Source organism: Lissotriton helveticus, chromosome 2_1 (genome assembly GCF_964261635.1).
Source record: "Lissotriton helveticus chromosome 2_1, aLisHel1.1, whole genome shotgun sequence".
Taxonomy (NCBI): Eukaryota; Metazoa; Chordata; class Amphibia; order Caudata; family Salamandridae; genus Lissotriton; species Lissotriton helveticus.
Window position 1 is genome coordinate 1,791,716,747 of NC_136059.1, and position 17,077 is coordinate 1,791,733,823.

The 17,077-nt window shown below is 45.8% G+C and overlaps 1 protein-coding gene and 1 pseudogene across 2 annotated transcripts in view; one reads left to right on the forward strand and one right to left on the reverse strand.

The window, feature by feature from the left end:
* ZGRF1 (zinc finger GRF-type containing 1) overlaps positions 1–17,077 on the reverse strand; it is an 829,426-nt gene that overhangs the window by 457,393 nt on the left and 354,956 nt on the right. For both annotated transcript variants that reach the window (XM_078676730.1, XM_078676729.1), the window contains exon 8: positions 13,339–13,416. In XM_078676730.1, the coding sequence (XP_078532856.1) occupies positions 13,339–13,416 (78 nt within the window). The remainder of the gene's footprint in view (positions 1–13,338; positions 13,417–17,077) is intronic.
* Positions 14,396–16,137, forward strand: LOC144820695 (18S ribosomal RNA; annotated as a pseudogene).

The following is a 17,077-nucleotide window of genomic DNA, read 5'->3' on the forward strand; positions in this document are numbered from 1 at the left end:
ACTTATTTATCACAATATTCAATTTTACAGCTACATACATCATTCACCCACACTGAATTTCAGATTACATCAATACACACCACATGTAGTGGGCTGAGAATACAATGCACGTAGGAGTACATTTACACATCTAAATATCCACATGATTTTCCCTTCATTTTCTTTATATACCATACCTATGAATCCCACCTACATGTCAGAATTCTCTGCTGCTGTTATTTAGGTGAAGAACCCCGTAGTCCAAGTGGAGTTGTCCGCCAACCATGAGAAACAGGAAAGGCTATACAAAAACTGAAAATAGGCCATTCCACAAACATCAAAAGACCACCACACAATTTTCCTCCTGGAGTTGAAATTCCCTAAATGGCTGTGGATCAAGAAGAAAGGGTCCCTAGTTTCGCTCAAGAGGAACTGGAGCGTGTATGGGAGAAAGTCCTCCGGAGCTATCTTCAGTTCTTTAAGGGGACCTCACACCCTGGAGAGTAATGCAGTGTAGAATGAGATATGGTAGGGCATAGCCTTTGTGCAGTCGGTGATTGCACTCAAACAGTCAGAGAATGCCACGATTGCTATAAGGACCTCCTGCACTGCGCATGGCTGAAGGGAGAAGATTTGCTCTGAGTATCTTCCGAGCCTCATAATTAGTACCCCAAGTTCTCCCCATTGAACAGAAGGGTATATAAAACAGCTTGGCAGACCTTCCACAGACAGCAAGGAGATGCAAGTCTTGAAATTATTACTTTATATGTAGATTTAAACGTTTGTAGTATAACATCTTATGTTTGTGTTTTCAGTCCACGTTATTCATATTAACTGCTGTCCTATAAAATGTGAAGTTGAACGAATGCTATTATTGTAAATACTCGTTAATTATATTATAATTTTCCTTTTCATTATTTTTTATTCAACGTACTGTCATTAGGTTTGTAACCATGTCTACTTTTTAGGAGGTCATGAGGCCAGTGATTGCCTGTCATCAGGTGATTTCTCGGAGCCTTCAAAGGTGGCCACAAAGGTGAAGGCACATCAAGAGATGCTAGCTGACCAGCATAAAGAGTTCTGCTGCCTGCCCAAAAGCAGCCATTTCTAGTTGGACATGGTATATATTTTTAGGACAGTTAGATATTTTGTATCATCCCCAATGGACATTGTACACAAGTTTTCAATTAGTATTTTTTGTTGCCCACACCGGTCCTCCATGTTGAGTTTTTTTCCTCGACTCGGACATTATATTTATTTCTCCTCTTCGAAGGACAGTTGACCTACACACAAAAACCATGCCCAATTATGTTTTTTACAAAATATTTTTTTTAGTTTAGAGATATTTGAAAAACTTAATTTTTCAACCCTAGCATGGATCTGTTCTAACACTTTTCTATATATGTAGGTATGCTGGTAAAAGTAACAGATTGAATTGCTGTAAGGGTTAACGTCAATTCATCACCAAACAACTTTGTTTCGGTTCGAAAAACCATAAAAGCACGCGTATGTGAACAAATACAAAACTTTCATAAAACACAGTAAATTACAAAACTCAGTTTGCTGCAATGCAATTGATTGAACTACTACACATCCAAATTGCGACCTTTAACACAAATGGTTTGATGGATCCAATGGAGTGCCCTCAATAAAATATTTACATACCTTTCCAAGGCGCCAGAAAAGCAAAAACGTCAAGAGAAAGCCCTAAAATGGCAACTCATGGGTCCGTTATGCCATGCAAATGGAGATTCAAATCCAATGACCATCAAAAAGGAATAAAGTGCATTGTGCAATATATCTAATCTCCCAGACATGTTAATTAATCAACAATCTCAAATATAATACATTACATTATTCTTAAAATACCAATCTTCAAAGTCAGATGACACACAGGTGAAAGATGCGGGTGATATTTATTGTAAATGTTTAACAATAAATGTGCCTCAATATACATCAATAATGGTGTGTTAGGTGATCAGAAAAGACAATGAGTAGAGGATGAATTATTCATGGAGGTGGTGGATGTGTCCAAGCTGTAAAGTAAGGGCTGTGATGAGGGAATATGGGAGGTCATGCTTGTGCACCGTTGAACAATACGGGGCCCACATTAGGTTGAGGGTCTGGTTGTGATGTGGGAGCAGGTGAGTTTGTGGGAGTTGCAAGTGAGTTGTTGCAGAGTATGTGGGAGGGGTGGGCCTTGAGGGTTGGTGTTTTTCCTCAGCAGACTAAGACACACGACTTTACTCTGCAGCTTGACACAGGCCCCAGTGTCATATAACCTGCATTATCTATATGGTCAAGGCATTGTGCCTGGCATCCTCCATGGACAAGCAAAGCTGTTTCTGGTGCAACTGCACCACATCTTGAAGACTTCTCAATGTTGCAACATGGATCCTTGTGAGATGCCCTTGTGTGTTTCGATGTTGTGGAGGTTCTCCTCCATTTGACGACTGCTACTGGAGGAACTGATGCTTCTAGAAAACAGGATGTGCACATGCCAACCTCTCCCCCACAGGCATTGCCATCTGACAATGGAACCATTTTATCCATTATATTGAGGGTTCACTTCTGGGAGGTTGTGTAAGGGAGAATATTGAATGAGGGGGACATACTCCACACCAGTGGTTTCTTCTCCCTATTAAGAACAAGAGAAGACTGAAGTTGTTCTGTATTCAAAGGTGGAGTATTGGAGTCAACATAGGTACCTGTAGGCTAAGGGCTGGTATGCACAGAGTCAAGCATCTGTGGCTTTGTATTTGTTATCTGAGGTCTTGCAACATAGGAGCTCTCTAGGAGGAAGACTGCAAGCCAGCCTTGAGGTCGTTTTTCAGATGTTTTCCTAAGTGGGAGCAACAATCCCCTTCTCCTCCTTAGATTTTAAATTCTTTGGCTTTGACCTATGGCAAGAGCGAAAAGGGAGAAAGACAGACAAAGTGATGAAGGGAGAAAGCAGAATTGCAATAAAACTTGCAAGAGTGAATTAAAAAGCAAGGATGGGTAGGATGGTGGAAGAAAGAGGCATAAGGTGGAATCAAGACTCTGTATTCTTGGTAGTACCACTTTGGATCCCAGCACCTATTTTTATATAAATTAAGCACTATTAGCAGAATTAGTTCAGGTTCAAGTGCTGTCTACAACCTTTAAAGTAGCATACTGCTCGACTCTCCATTGTCAGTGTTTCGTAACCCATTTGACATCATCTTTGCTTATTTAAATGGCCTCACACTTGTATATATAGACAGGGAAGAAAGAGGAAAAGAGAAGGATTTTGTGATGCTATGTTTTAAGTCCCCATGCGTTAAGAGGAGACACATTTTTGTACTTGGAGGTTTTATTTCTCAACAAATTTCTAAGTTTTATGGCTCCCATTAGGGCTTTTTTGCTTCTGGTCAAGGTGCTCTAGATAGCGTTTATCTGTCAATACTACCTCAGATATTAACTCCCCAGACACCAAACAGTGGTTTGACACATTTCCTATAGTCTTCCTATGAAAGACGATTGGTAACAGACTCTTCTCATCTAGAACTTGAACCATGCATCTCTGTAGGACTTGTACTTACGGTAAATTGTTGTCGTCTTCAACACACGGGTAAACCGCGATGTGCCTTGCCCTGAATTTTAGAGGTATGTTTTATAGGCAGTACATTGGTTCTTACTAAAAAAATTGGCAACTCTCCTCATCCAAAGAGGGGAGTTTTGGAGTAAAGTATTTATAGTGTAAGCCATATGATAGAATGTTTACAAAGGTCCAGACCTTGTTAGTGTCTTATACTTGCATTTTTACTTTAATGCCAAGACCACAAGGACACAGACAGATGACTCTCAGTGAAAGGACTGCACAGATTTTTTGTCTGTGTTTCTTACATCCACATTATAGTACTGAGGAGATGGGAGGCAGGCTTGTGGTGGATTTTGAAAACACCTCTAGGATAAATGCGATGCTCCCAGTATCTACCCTGTTAAATCCACCTCAAGGACAGTCACCTATGCATTGTATGAATAAACTGGTGAATCTCCCTTCTGTGAAGGTTTATTAGATGTCTGTGTGCTGCAATGATGTTACTCGGAAACCCCTCCAGTAAAATCCAGGGAAGTGGTTTGTTTCCTTCCCATGAAGCTTGACTCCGGCACCCTCTAGGGACCTCTTCATCATTGGGATTAACCCCTCAATTCTTAGTCTGCTCATATTTTCTTCATTTATAAGAGATTCTATCAACACAAGGAATGTGCATTAGACACCTGTGTAGAGGAACAATTTCCTTTCTATTTTTTATATATATAAAAAATTAACTTAAAGAAACACCAGAAAAATTAGAGTTTTTTTCAAAATGTATGGAGCTGCATTGCCTTCCTGCCTTTTTTGTTTTCTCTCTTCTGAAAGAGAGAAAATAAAAAGAAACTTCCCAGGTGCAAATAATCCCTTAAAAAGCCAAAACAGTACTGTCACTTTAAGCCAGCAAGGTAGCAGATGATCACTTACTGAAACAATAATTACTGACCTTATATTTATTTTTAATATCAATATCATTTATATAATTGATTCTCATCCCCAAGATGTTCTTTACGAAAACATTTTGCTGGACAGCAAAACCTTAATAAAAAGACAGTTTCAAGTTCTGTTTCAATAAATGCATTAGAACAATGAAAACTGTTTTTAGAGATGGAAAAACTCATATTTCCAGTTACTATTATGCAGAAAGTATGAGCCAAATAATTTCAATGTAAGCACTGGAAGACAAAGGAGATGCAAGAGACACCACCTCATCTGAGGAACTACTAGAGGGGAGTGAAAGGGAGAAGTAACAAGAACCTCCTGAGGGTCTGTATCCACTATAAGAGTTGAATGTAACCAATGCAGAATGCTATTGTAGATGTTTTGACAGAGTGCATTTCCAACTATATGATGGTATTAAGGATGGGCTTTAGATGGTGTTGGTGGAGACATGACTGGCTGAGAAAAAGCTGCTAGCGGCCACCAAATCTAGAAGTGAACCTGATTGACTGGAACTGTCCATTTTGGGGGCTGAGAGTAAACAACTGATACTTTGTAACTGCCATACCAAAAGGATTCAAAATATTCTCTTTGTTACAGAGAAGGCTATCGGTGAATTTTGGAAACGGAGTACCCTGGAAGGTCATCAAAGCACCCCATGATATCACATATCCTCAGAGGATTGATATACTTATTTTTCCAATTTATGAGGTTTGTATAGGTGATATATTGATAGACAAATTCTGTTAACATTAACTTTTAAGACTGTTTTGGAATATTACTATCATCATCTAAAAAAGATTCCTTCCTTCTTTCGTGGTTTCCTCAATTTGGAGATGTGTGTGGGCTGGAGTGTCTGGTATGTCGATGTTAAAGAGTTCTTGAACATCTACATGCACCCACTAACACAGACCCTAGTGCATTAATTATCTTGTAACTCCACCATACACGGGCAACGTTCAGATCCACATTCAGCTAGACAACAGGCCTACAAACTATGCCACCAGCTCTACTTACCAGAACCTTGTATCTTTCAGTTTGAATGAATGTTTACTTTGCCATGACGAAGCTAAGAGAGAAAACCTCATCCTGAGGGAATCCATATTACTGCTGTTTTAGTGCCACACTAATCTAACAGGCTCCAACCTAAATGTAACAGAAAGCTAAGAACTCATGACTCATATTCTATTCTGAACTCTCATTGGTCACCCCAGCCCCCCTCCTCCGGTTAATGCAGTAGTCAGTTCTACCTTGCAAAACGTTCAATGCCAGAGCTTATGTGGCTGATTGTTTTCCGTAAAAATATATATATATTTGCAAATATGTTAAAGTTTACAAGACTCGGGCCCTTCGCCTTCAAACTTACTTCCAAAAGAATGCTCCATGGATGTATGTTAAATTATGGTTTAGTTTTAGTTCTACTGTGCATTTGTTGGTTGTGACATCCTGTAGTTAGTTAGCATATGTTAGATTCTTTAGGTGTCCCAAAGTCAATGGTGTTCAACAGGTATACTGATCTTAATCAGATTATATTGCTTTCACCAATTGATCTCCATTTATGAAAGGGGTTTGAATCCCTGAATATATGGCCACGGAAGTTAGGCCAGGAACTTAGAAGGCACAACTTTAGAACAATGTAAGTAGTAACAGCTTGCAAATCAATCAATCAATCAATCAATCAATCAATCTGGGGTTTGTAAAGCGCACTACTCACCCGTGAGGCTCTCAAGGCACTGAGGGGGAGGGAGGAGCAGCTCCGGATCAATCGAAGAGCTAGGTCTTGAGGTCCTTCGTGAACGTGTGCAGGATCGGGGAGCGCCTGATGTTCACCGGGAGTTTGTTCCAGGTTTTGACTGTGATGTAGGGGAAAGCCCTGTCTCCTGCTCTGTTTCTGCGGATGCGGGGGACCACTGCCAGGGTGAGGTCAGCGGAGCGGAGGTTCCTCTTGGGTACGTGGAGGGATACTCTCTCATTGAGGTATTTGGGTCCGATGTTGTAGAGGGATTTGTAGGTGTGGGTGAGGAGTTTGAAGGTGACCCTCTTCCCGAAGGGGAGCCAGTGAAGGTCTTGTAGGTGATGGGTCATGTGTTTGTGACGCGGTGTCCCGAGGATGAGTCTGACTGCGGCGTTCTGGATGGTTTGGAGTTTGTGTAGAAGGGTTTTGTTGATTTCGGCATATAGGGCGTTGCCGTAGTCCAGTCTACTGGTTATGAGCGCGTGGGTGACGGTCCTTCTATAGTCGGGGGGGATCCATTTGAAGGTCTTGCAGAGGATTTTGCAGGCAGTGGAAGCTGGTGGAGGCAATGGCGCGGATCTGTCGGTTCATGGAGAGATTGGAGAGTTGAGGATGATGCCAAGGTTTCGTGCGTGGTCTGTGGGGGTGGGTGGATTTGAGAGGGTGGAGGGCCACCAGGTGTCATCCCAGGCGGAGGTGCAGGGTCCGAGGATGAGGACTTCGGTCATCTCTGAGTTGAGCTTCAAACAGCTGCCACGTTCTTCATTTCCTCCTGGAAATAGTGTCTGGAGTCTTCGGGATTCTTTGTGAGTGAGAGGATGAGCTCGGTGTCGTCGGCGTAGGATACAATGTTGAGCCCATGCTGTCTGACGATGGCGGTGAGGTGGGCCATGTAGATGTTGAAGAGCGTGGGGCTGAGCGATGATCCTTGGGGTACTCCGCAGTTAAAATCGGTGGGTTCGGAGAGGAAGGGAGGGAGGCGGATCCTCTGGGATCGGCCGGAGAGAAAGGATTGGATCCAGTCGAGCGCGGCTCCTTGTATCCCTCCTTCGTGAAGTCTGGGTGCGAGCGTGCGATGTGAAACGGTGTCGAAGGTTGCGGAGAGGTCTAGAAGGATGAGGGCTGCAGTGTGTCCCTGGTCGAGTAGCATGGGCATGTCGTCAGTGGTGGCGAGGAGGGCGGTGTCGGTGCTATGGTTGCTGCGGAATCCAGACTGGAAGGCGTCCAGGATGGAGTTATCTTCGATGAAGGCGATCAGTTGAGCATTTACAAGTCTCTCGGTGACCTTGGCCGCGAAGGGGAAGAGAGAGATGGGCCTGTAGTTTTTCAGGTCTGTTGGGACGGTCGTAGGTTTTTTGAGAAGGGGTTTGACCTCTGCCCGCTTCCAGTCATCTGAGAAGATGCCGGATAAGAAGGAGGCGCTGATGGTCCGTCCTAGTTCGGGCGGTGACATGTGGAATATGTGCAGATGGCAGGGTCCATAGGGGTTCTTGAGTGGGTTTTCTTCATTGTCGCGGTGATGTGTTCGATGGTGGCGGGGTTCCAGGTTATGATGGTTGGCTTATCGGAGGCGTAGGGGGGTTGGGGGTTGTGTCTGGTGTCTGTTCACTGAAGTTGTCAAAGAGGGCCATGATCTTCTGATGGAAGTAGGAGCTGAGCTTGTCGCAGAGTTCCTGGGAAGTTGTGACGTCCGTGGCTTCGCTGGGGGGCTTTGCGAACTGGGGTATGATGTTGAACAGTTCCTTGGTGTTGGTCGTGTTGGTCTGGATTTTGTCTCTTATGAAGGTCTGTCTGGTGACTCTTATGTGCTGGTGGTATTTCTATAGGGCCTCCTGTGGTTGTTCCATGCTTCCGTGGTTTTCTGGTTTCGCCAGGTTTTCTCTAGGCATCTGCAGGATCGTCTGGCTACTTGCAGTTCCGTGGTGAACCAGGCGGCCTTCAGAGGGCATTGTTTGGCGGGGTGGCAGAGGGGTGCCAGCTTGACGGCGCAGTCGGAGATCCAGCGGTGAACTTCTATGGCCACGGAGTTGGCGTCGGTCGTGGCACTGGAGTGGGGTCATGGAGGAGGGAGGAGTTGAGGTGTTCCTCTGCTACCTTGCTCCAAGTTCCTTCGTGGCGGGCGCGAGGGGGTTTGGGTGCAGTGGTGGTGTTGAAGATGGAAAGGACGCAGTGGTGGTCTGTCCAGGGGGGCTGGGTGGTGTGGCTGAAGCGGAAGTTCGTCCATCCCGCGAAGTCTGGGTTGAGGGTGTGTCTGGCTATGTGAGTGGGCGTGTTGACCAGCTGCTTCCTATGTTGGCGAGGAGAGTGGTGGAGTCGGGGCGTCATCGTTGTCGAGGTGGAAATTCAGGTCCACGAGTAGGATGTAGTCCGTGGAGGTGATGGCGTGGGATGCGGCGATGGTACTTGCGGACTGGGAGCAGGGTCCTGGTGGTGTGTACATGAGGGTGCCGCATAGCGTGGCCCTGGGACGGTCTGGATTTGGAAGTGGAGGGGTTCTATGTTGGAGTCACTCTTACTGGATGTGGAGGGTCGGAGGGGGTTTTGTGTACGATGGCGAATCCTCCTCCAGGGCGGTGGGGGCAGTCCTTTCTCTGGATCTTGTAGTCGTCAGGAATGGCAGCGGTGATGTCGGGGCTGGAGGTGGCATTAGTCCATGATTGCGCGAGGAAGGTGACGTCGGACGAGAGGGTGTCAATCAGGTCCCAGATCTCTAGGGCATTTCGGGGCAGGGAGCACACATTGAGGAGTATGCAAGTCAGGTTTCTGGAGGTAAAAGCATCCGATGGATCCAATGTAGACTGAAAATGGCAAAGTAAGATTAAAACCATACTTAAGTCTTACAAAATTGAAAAAAATGCACTTATCCCTCCGGTAATGTCTGGAAAAAATTATAAATAATTATTATAGCAAAGGTAAATTGGTGCCGTGCTATTAGTGGCCGGTCTTTTTGTTATTACAGAAGTGTCTAAAAGTGTTGTGTTTGAGCAGTGTAAATGCTCAGTGCTCAACAGCAAGGTCAAGAATGTTAGCCAGGGGGGAGGAGCCTAGCGACGAACGAAGATGGCCGCATAAGCCCTCGGCTCCGCTGACCTCCGCCTGTTGCCTGAAGATCCTGAAATATATCCCGCTTTCGCGCCTCACCCCCGTGCGGGGTAATCTTTGCTGACACTGGCGGTGTGGTCCCGAGACCTTTTCCACCCGGATCAGCGGAGTTGTGTCGTGTGAAAGATCCTGGCCTGGAATCGCCTGTAAGCCGGGACCTCGCTTCATGACCCAGCCGGGTTGCTGTGCAGCGGCGGCGCTAGTTACCCCAGACGCGGTCCGGACGATTAACCTGGAGGGTTTCCCAGCCTATATTGGTGAGGTGCCTGAGGTCCTCTACTCACGGCGGGGGTGTGCCTATCCTGAAGGTGGCTGAGAGGTCGGGGATTCCCTTCCCGGAGGTTGGCCGCCTCGCCGGGTTGGTGCTACTGACCGAGAGACCCCGTCCCTGCTCTGAGGAGAGCCTTCAATCCCCCCTGCCCGACCCGCACTTCGGTCCCCGGGAGAATCGGGTGCTCTGCATTCCCATGTCTGGGGCTGCCTGTGTGGAGGCGGTGCGGGGTACTACAGAGCCGTCTTTGAGGACCTTGATGGCCGCCATTAAGGAGCTACGATCCTTCATGGCCTCTACCCTCCAGAAGACGATCGCGGATGTCATCGAAACTGCCCGTTCGCGCAGGAACCCTCCCCTGCCTGGTGCCCCTAAGCTGGCTGTTTTGACTACGCTATTCCCGGTACCTATGAATCGAGACTCCCTTCATGTCGCAACCTCGCAATTGTCGTCTGGAACACGACGTGCTAGTGAACCTATTGTCCCGGAGAGATGCCCGCCATTGTCGGCGCATCCGTCCACAAACATGTTTCTGGTTTTCTCTTCTCCTGAGCCTATGGCTAATACGACCCGGCGGATGCTGCGAACGTTACTCGATTGCTTTGACTTTGCCCAGAGTTTGAGATCGATATGGTCGTATTTTGGCTGGAAGACTGCAGGTGTCATGGCGGCTGTGGATCGTGACGGACTGTGGTGCTTGATCGGACTCCTTCTGCAGGTTCACAGACTGGCTGGGACTTTTCCGGGATGCGTGCTGGTGCAGTTGGCGGTACCCACTGTGAACATTCGAAGGGGTCAAGGGTGAGACTGCTGTAGATCTCGACTTTAGGGGTACATGAAGATCGGGGGATCCGCCATTTTGCTGTGGTGGGGCGGTGTCGGACGCCTTCCCTGGGTTTTAATTTAAATAACATGCTTATTGAATCGCTAGGCTTAGGACTGGGGCTTTGCGTCGCAGGGGAGGGTAAGGGGACCGAGGGCAATTGTGATTTTTCTCCTCCTCCGTCTTTTTTCTTTTTCTTCCTTTTTCCTTTTTTCTATCTTTATATATTTCCCTTTTTCTTACTATATTTCGGGTTTTTTGAAACTGGGCGACAGGCACGCTGCTAGGGGGGTGGGCCATGGCCATCTGCAGAGGTGCAGGGTGGGGGAGGATGGGGTATTATTGTTTTTTTCGTTTCTTGTTTCTATGGCCTCTTTTTCTTCATTAGTTTAACCGGATAGTCGGTCTCTTTTCTTTCCTTTTGGGTTCTGGGATCGGTACAGTAAATTGCCTGTTTTTGACTTCTTGACGGTGGACCGTGGGCTTCGCTTATAAGTGATCCTCGTTATTCCCCTCCGTGTACGGGCAATGGCCGGGTGTGCTTAAGGTTTGATTACATGTGTATACTGACTGCCCGCCTCAAAGATGCCGATGGATATGTTGTGTTTGCTTCCTCCCGCGCCCGATTGTTTTCTATGATCTAGATTCTGTGACTGATCCCTCCTTTCTTTCTTTCTCGTTTTCTGCTCTTTTTGTTATTACATTGAAATTCATTCCTTCTAACGGTCAATATCCTGTTTTAAAACTTTTAAAATTAACCTCATTCATCCTGTGCACAGATTCGTGAGTACTGAAACAATCCTGATCTCTGATCCTGCTGCCGTGCCTCCGGGATGTTCGGCTGAATAGCTGTGTACACCCTATTTATAAATAAAGGTTTTCAAAAAAAAAAAAAAAAAAAAAAAGAGAATGTTAGCCAGAGTACCAACTCTTAGACGAAACGCAGTTTGGCTTTAGGAAGGGACACGGGACGGAGACTGCTTTAATAAAAGCCTCTGATGAAATCAGAACCATCATGGACCAGGGAGGAACGGCCATTTTAATTCTTCTGGATCTATCAGCTGCATTTGACACGGTCGACCATGCTATTTTGGTCGACCGTGTCACAGCTCTGGGGATTGACGGTTCGGCTAGAGACCTTATTTCATCTTTTCTGGCCGACCGCACTCAGACAGTTAAGTTGGGTAATTTCTACTCTCCCGTCTCTGCACTACCATGTGGAGTACCACAGGGCTCCTCGCTAAGTCCCACGTTATTTAACATCTACGTAGCGGACTTAGCGAGGGTAATAAAGGCCTATGGGGTGCGATTAACCTCCTACGCAGATGATACCCAACTGGTGCTGGCGATCCACAAGAACGGCACAGCAGTGGCAGCCAATTTTCAGGAAGCAATGCTTGCTGTCAGTACGTGGATGTCCTCCAATTGCCTAAGGCTCAACTCGGATAAAACCGAGGTTATGACCTTTGGCAACCTCGCCCCAGAATGGTCCTCCATCTGGTGGCCCAAACAACTGGGCTCCCCACCTGTCCCAGTGGCAAAAGCGAGGAACCTGGGAGTCATCTTCGATAGCAAACTAACCTTCAACCTTCATGTTAACAAGGTTGTCTCCTCTGCCTTCTTCATGCTAAAGAAAATAAAGAAACTGCTGCCTTATCTCCCCTCCTCCGCCGGGAAGACCTTAGTTACCACTCTGGTATTTTCCAAAATGGATTATGGAAACGCCCTCTTCCTTAATACCCAGAAATCTGTGCTGTCAAAGTTACAGTCGGTACAGAATGCGGCTGCTAGAACTCTTTTAAACATCCCTCGCCGCCAGCCTACTACTCTTGCCATCCGCCAGCTTCACTGGCTCAGAGTAGAGAGCCGTATTAAGTTCAAGGCCCTCTGCATTGCCTATAAGGCAGTGCATGGAACAGGACCCAAATTCCTGACTGAGGCACTCCAGCTGTACACCCCCAAAAGACTGTTGAGATCTGCCAACACTTGTCTTCTTCCTGTACCTCGCACCAGAACGGCAACTTGGGGAGACCGTCGCTTTTTAGTGGCCACACCAAAACTCTGGAACCTTCTTCCATTAAATATCAAAAATGCCCCCAACCTGATGAGCTTCCGGAGGCTCGTAAAGACATGGTTATTTGACCAGTGAATTCTATTATTATGGTCCTGTTAGCTCACACATGCGCCGAGACACCCCAGGGTATTTGTTTGCGCAATAAAAAATCTCAAAAATAAATAAATAAAATAAAATTAACAAAGGCTGGCATATTTGGCAGTCCATGCACATGGATTTGTAACCCTGGCCTTGATTTGGACATGGTAATGATGGCACATCTTGCATAATGCTGTTGAAAGTAAAGTTAAACTAGTGAGACGTGGTTCTCAAAGTTGAATGACACTAGCGTGGCTGGAGTAAACACTTACTAATACTTGAGAAGATGTCTCCACGACAAACAAGAAGGAATGGACAGAAATATTTTAATCCGTCTTGACGACAGGCAAGCACTCTTGGGAGCATTCAATTCCATGTTTTAATGGTCATCTAAGGCTAACCATTTGCAAATCAGTCTCGGCTTCTTCCTCACTTCCCCAAAAAATAAGCAATCCAGCCAAATGGCCACCGTCCTATGCTGAAAAGCCCAAACAATGAGTTACAACACCAGTTTTGTATGGGAAATGGAATCCAGTACCTAAAGAAAGGGAAAGGACAATCCACTGTGCCAACTTTGTATCCAATGCACTTTGTACAACCAGGGCTCTGGCGGAAGGCATGATGAGGACTTCCCTTAGTGAATAGGACCCCAAGAAATTGAAATGCAACCAATCACTGGGACAGTTCTTTCAGGCCATAAAATATACTATATATTGCATTTATGAGAACACACTGTGAATGTATCAGGCATTCAAAATAAATTAGCCTCTAAACCGCTTACCTGAAAATGTTTTGAAGATTTGGCAAGGGAAGTAAATGCATCATGCTCTTTTTCTTCTATTACGATGAACTTCCGTTTCTATGGGGAAAAACGACTTTAAGTTGTATCCAAATTAAATATTATATAAATCACATGTAAGGAGATCGATGCGCTTCTAATCCTTTACAGAACTCTGAACCTAACAACTGTGTAAAAATTCACAATTTCTAGTATTTTTATGAAATACAGACTTCTTTTATGGAATTGTATAGATTGCTGGGAATTTGCAATAACAATGCCAGTTTTCACAGCTCTATAACCAAAAGATAGGACTTGCCAACTGTGGGCTCTTTGATGTCTGTGCACTTTGTTTAGAGTTTACTCTTTAAAGATATCTGAGTACACAGTAGACTAGTATATGTAGTTTTCATTCTAAAATCCGCCTAAATAAGTATGTCATTTCAAACTAAAACCCCCATTGTCTTACAAAGTGTGCTTATAACGTTGACATGCATCGCCTACACTCATAAATACCAAAGAAGGTAAGGTGCAGTGTTTGAAATTAATCTTTCATATAACTGGAAGCCGGTGTCTTATGACAACGCTGCAGCTGCAGAGTGGGAGATAAACAAGATTTCTGCTGTACCAATCAATAAATATCTGGAGGCATCAGTGACATGAAAGATGAATAAATATTGATACTCTGACAAGTAAAATTCAAGGTGTTTACAATCCTTTCTTTCTCTCTCACTCAATCGCCTTCCCGCTGTAAAATAGGTTCACATTTTTGAGACATGTTTCTCCACCCAGCGCATTTCCGCAGCAGCTTGGAACGACTGTTCCTTGAGGTGTCCCAGCTGCCCAGAGCAGTACCCGTGTCTGGCTTAGGTTGCACCTCACCCCACCTGTCCTTTATGTTGTTGTGGAACAGGCTGGGCCCACCAGAGCTTTTTTGACTGCCCTGTCCCATCCCCAGCCCTCTGAAGGAAAGCATGTGCTCCCACAGCAGGGTTTCAAGGGATGCAAAGATTGGTCCGGGGAGGGCAGAAAGTTCTTCCTCTTGTCCAGCAGGTGCTGTTACCTGGTTGATCCTGCCAGTAGCATATGTCTGTCTCAAGTATTAAGCCATGCACATTTAAGTAACACGGCCGGTACAGTGAAACTAAGAATGGCTAATTAAATCAGCTATGTTTGCTTTCATCGCTCAATCTGTTACTTGCATAACTGTGGTAATTCTACAACTAATACATGCAGATGAGTGCTGACCTCCCGGGATCTCTGCATTTATCAAGCCAAGACCAATTTGGGCTCGCCTGTCTGCTTTGGTGACTGTAGATAACCTTAAGCTGATCGCATGTTCCTGTGACAGTGATTATTCATTCAGATTTCTGACCCATCGACTTTCTATGGTACTTTCTGAGCCTACCATGGTGCCCATGGGTAACATGAAATAAGGGTTCGAGCTAGAGTAGGAAAAACAGCTACCACATCCAAGGAAGCCAGTAAGTGTGCAAATTAGGCGCTCGCGACTCTGGGAGGTAGTGACGAAAAATAACAATACAAGGCTTGTTCAAATGACTACACTTTAACCCTTTAATGAGGATCTATGGTGGATAAGTCTGGTGCCTGCAGCCACTGTATTCCAACTCCAAAACAATATGATAAAGGTGCTGCAGTTTAAAAGCTCATATTTGGATCATGAGATCGAGCTGGCGGTCCACTGCGAGCCGAGCTACCGCCTGCCCCAGCTCCTGCCTCTCGCCACCCCCTTGATGATGTTGAATGTCCTAGGTGTCCAAAAGAATTCACGTTGAAAAATTGAGAGAGTTCATTGTAGGTTGTTCACCTAAATACTTCAGCTAGGAATAGTGCAATAGGACTCGGATTCTATTTTGCTGATTTCCAGTACTGGGGCCATGATTAAAAGGGAAGGTCGGGGGAATTTGTATTGTGCCGCTATAGGTGAAATTCCTGGACTACAGCAAGACGAACCAAAGCGAAAGCATTTTACAAGAATTATTTAATTAATCAATACCAAAAGACCGAGGTACGAAGATGATCAGCTACTGTAGGAGTTCCGACCATAAATGATGCGGTCTAGTGATCTGGTGGTGTTATTTCCATGACCCATCTAGCAGCTTCCAGGAAACCAAAGTGCTTGGGTTCTGGGGAAATATGGTTGGAAAGCTGAAGCTTAAAGCAAGTGACAGAAGGACACCGCCAGCAGTGGAGCGTGATATTTAATTTCACCCAACACAGGAAACCTCACCTGGCCAGAACACAGAAAGCATAGACAGATTTATAGCTCTGTCTCAATTCTGTGGGTGGTGGTGCATGTCCGTTCTTAGTTTTTGGAGTGATTTGTCTGCTTAATTCCATTAACCAACAATAGTCCTTCAAGCTAACTACTTACCCTACCCCCAGTGGTCATTGTACAGCTTCTTAGTGGAACAAGTGCTGTACCGCCACATGAGATTAAGTAGTAACGGGTCTGTGATCCCTTTAGATATATGAGGCTTCATGCATGCTACACTGAACAAATCAGTGTGCATCTACCCTTCGCTGACAGGTGTGGGTAGCCTGTTGAACTCTGCTTGTGATAGGTATTCCAATTATTTCACATGAATGAGAAATTCTTGCTCTTTGTACACACATTCCCGTAGCTACTACCAACAGTTGGTTTAGTAAGGTCTTTTGATTGGCCCTTTTGGGGTCGCAACGCCCATGGCAGAGCACGAAAAAGACAATCGAACTTGACTATCTAGAGGAAGTAAAAGTCGTGATAAGGTTTCTGACAGTGAACTGGTGGAATGACCATTAACAACAGAGCGGTCCAAGCAACTGATGGTGCTGGCCAAACTCTCGGACATAAGATGGACATAACCGCAGATTCTGGTCTTTCCTTTATGTGCTGGATGGTGGAGCGGTTGGACGAGGACCGGGCACAGAACCGCCTCCTCAACCACAGGATGACCTGATGGACAATCAAGGGACCTGAGTGAGTGAAGCCGGCCCCTCCGGGAGGGGCACGATGCAATAGACATCCCTCTCAAGATAGAATCCACGCACACCAATGTGGGAACCAAATCAGTATTTCCCTGGGATGGGACCCCCTAATAGGCCCTGCTGCCTGGTACCTCCCATGCCTGATCTCTACCTACTCGTGTTTCAAGCAACTGAGAAAAGTCCTGTCTTGGGCAGCAGAGCAGCCTAGATGAGAAGAAGTAGGGAATACGAGGGAACACTAGGTGCTCTAAGCGGAGATTTTGTGCTCCTCTAGGCCAGTACGAACTGCTTTTAAGGGGCATGAGGGAAAGTCACACATGGCCATTCGGATATTCACATGTGCACCACCAGGGGGAAGCAGGCGAGTTGCTCTGATGGTACAGGGTAACCTGGCTCTTCTCCCTTCAGTGCCTCTTGCCAGTGCAGAAAAACCCCAGATTGAAGGCATTGCTCAGGGCTGCTGCCTAAGCTGGAAACTCTCGAAGAGCAGGGATTGCGTCCTGGCTCCCGCCTGTTCCAATGGGTGGCAGACAGTCGACGTGTACATAAAGCGACCCTTCCTCGGTGCTGGGTATCTGGTGGCCTGGTTCTATGTGGCTAGGATAGGGTGTGAAAACTTGTGTGGTCCTGTCTTGGTGGGATGGCGGTGGATCTGCCTACCTCCGCTTCTGTGGGAGCCGCTAACTCACCCGCCCGCTAAAGCAGTGGTGTGGGACTCCTGGGCATAGCATCTGAAAACACTTATTAAATCGGG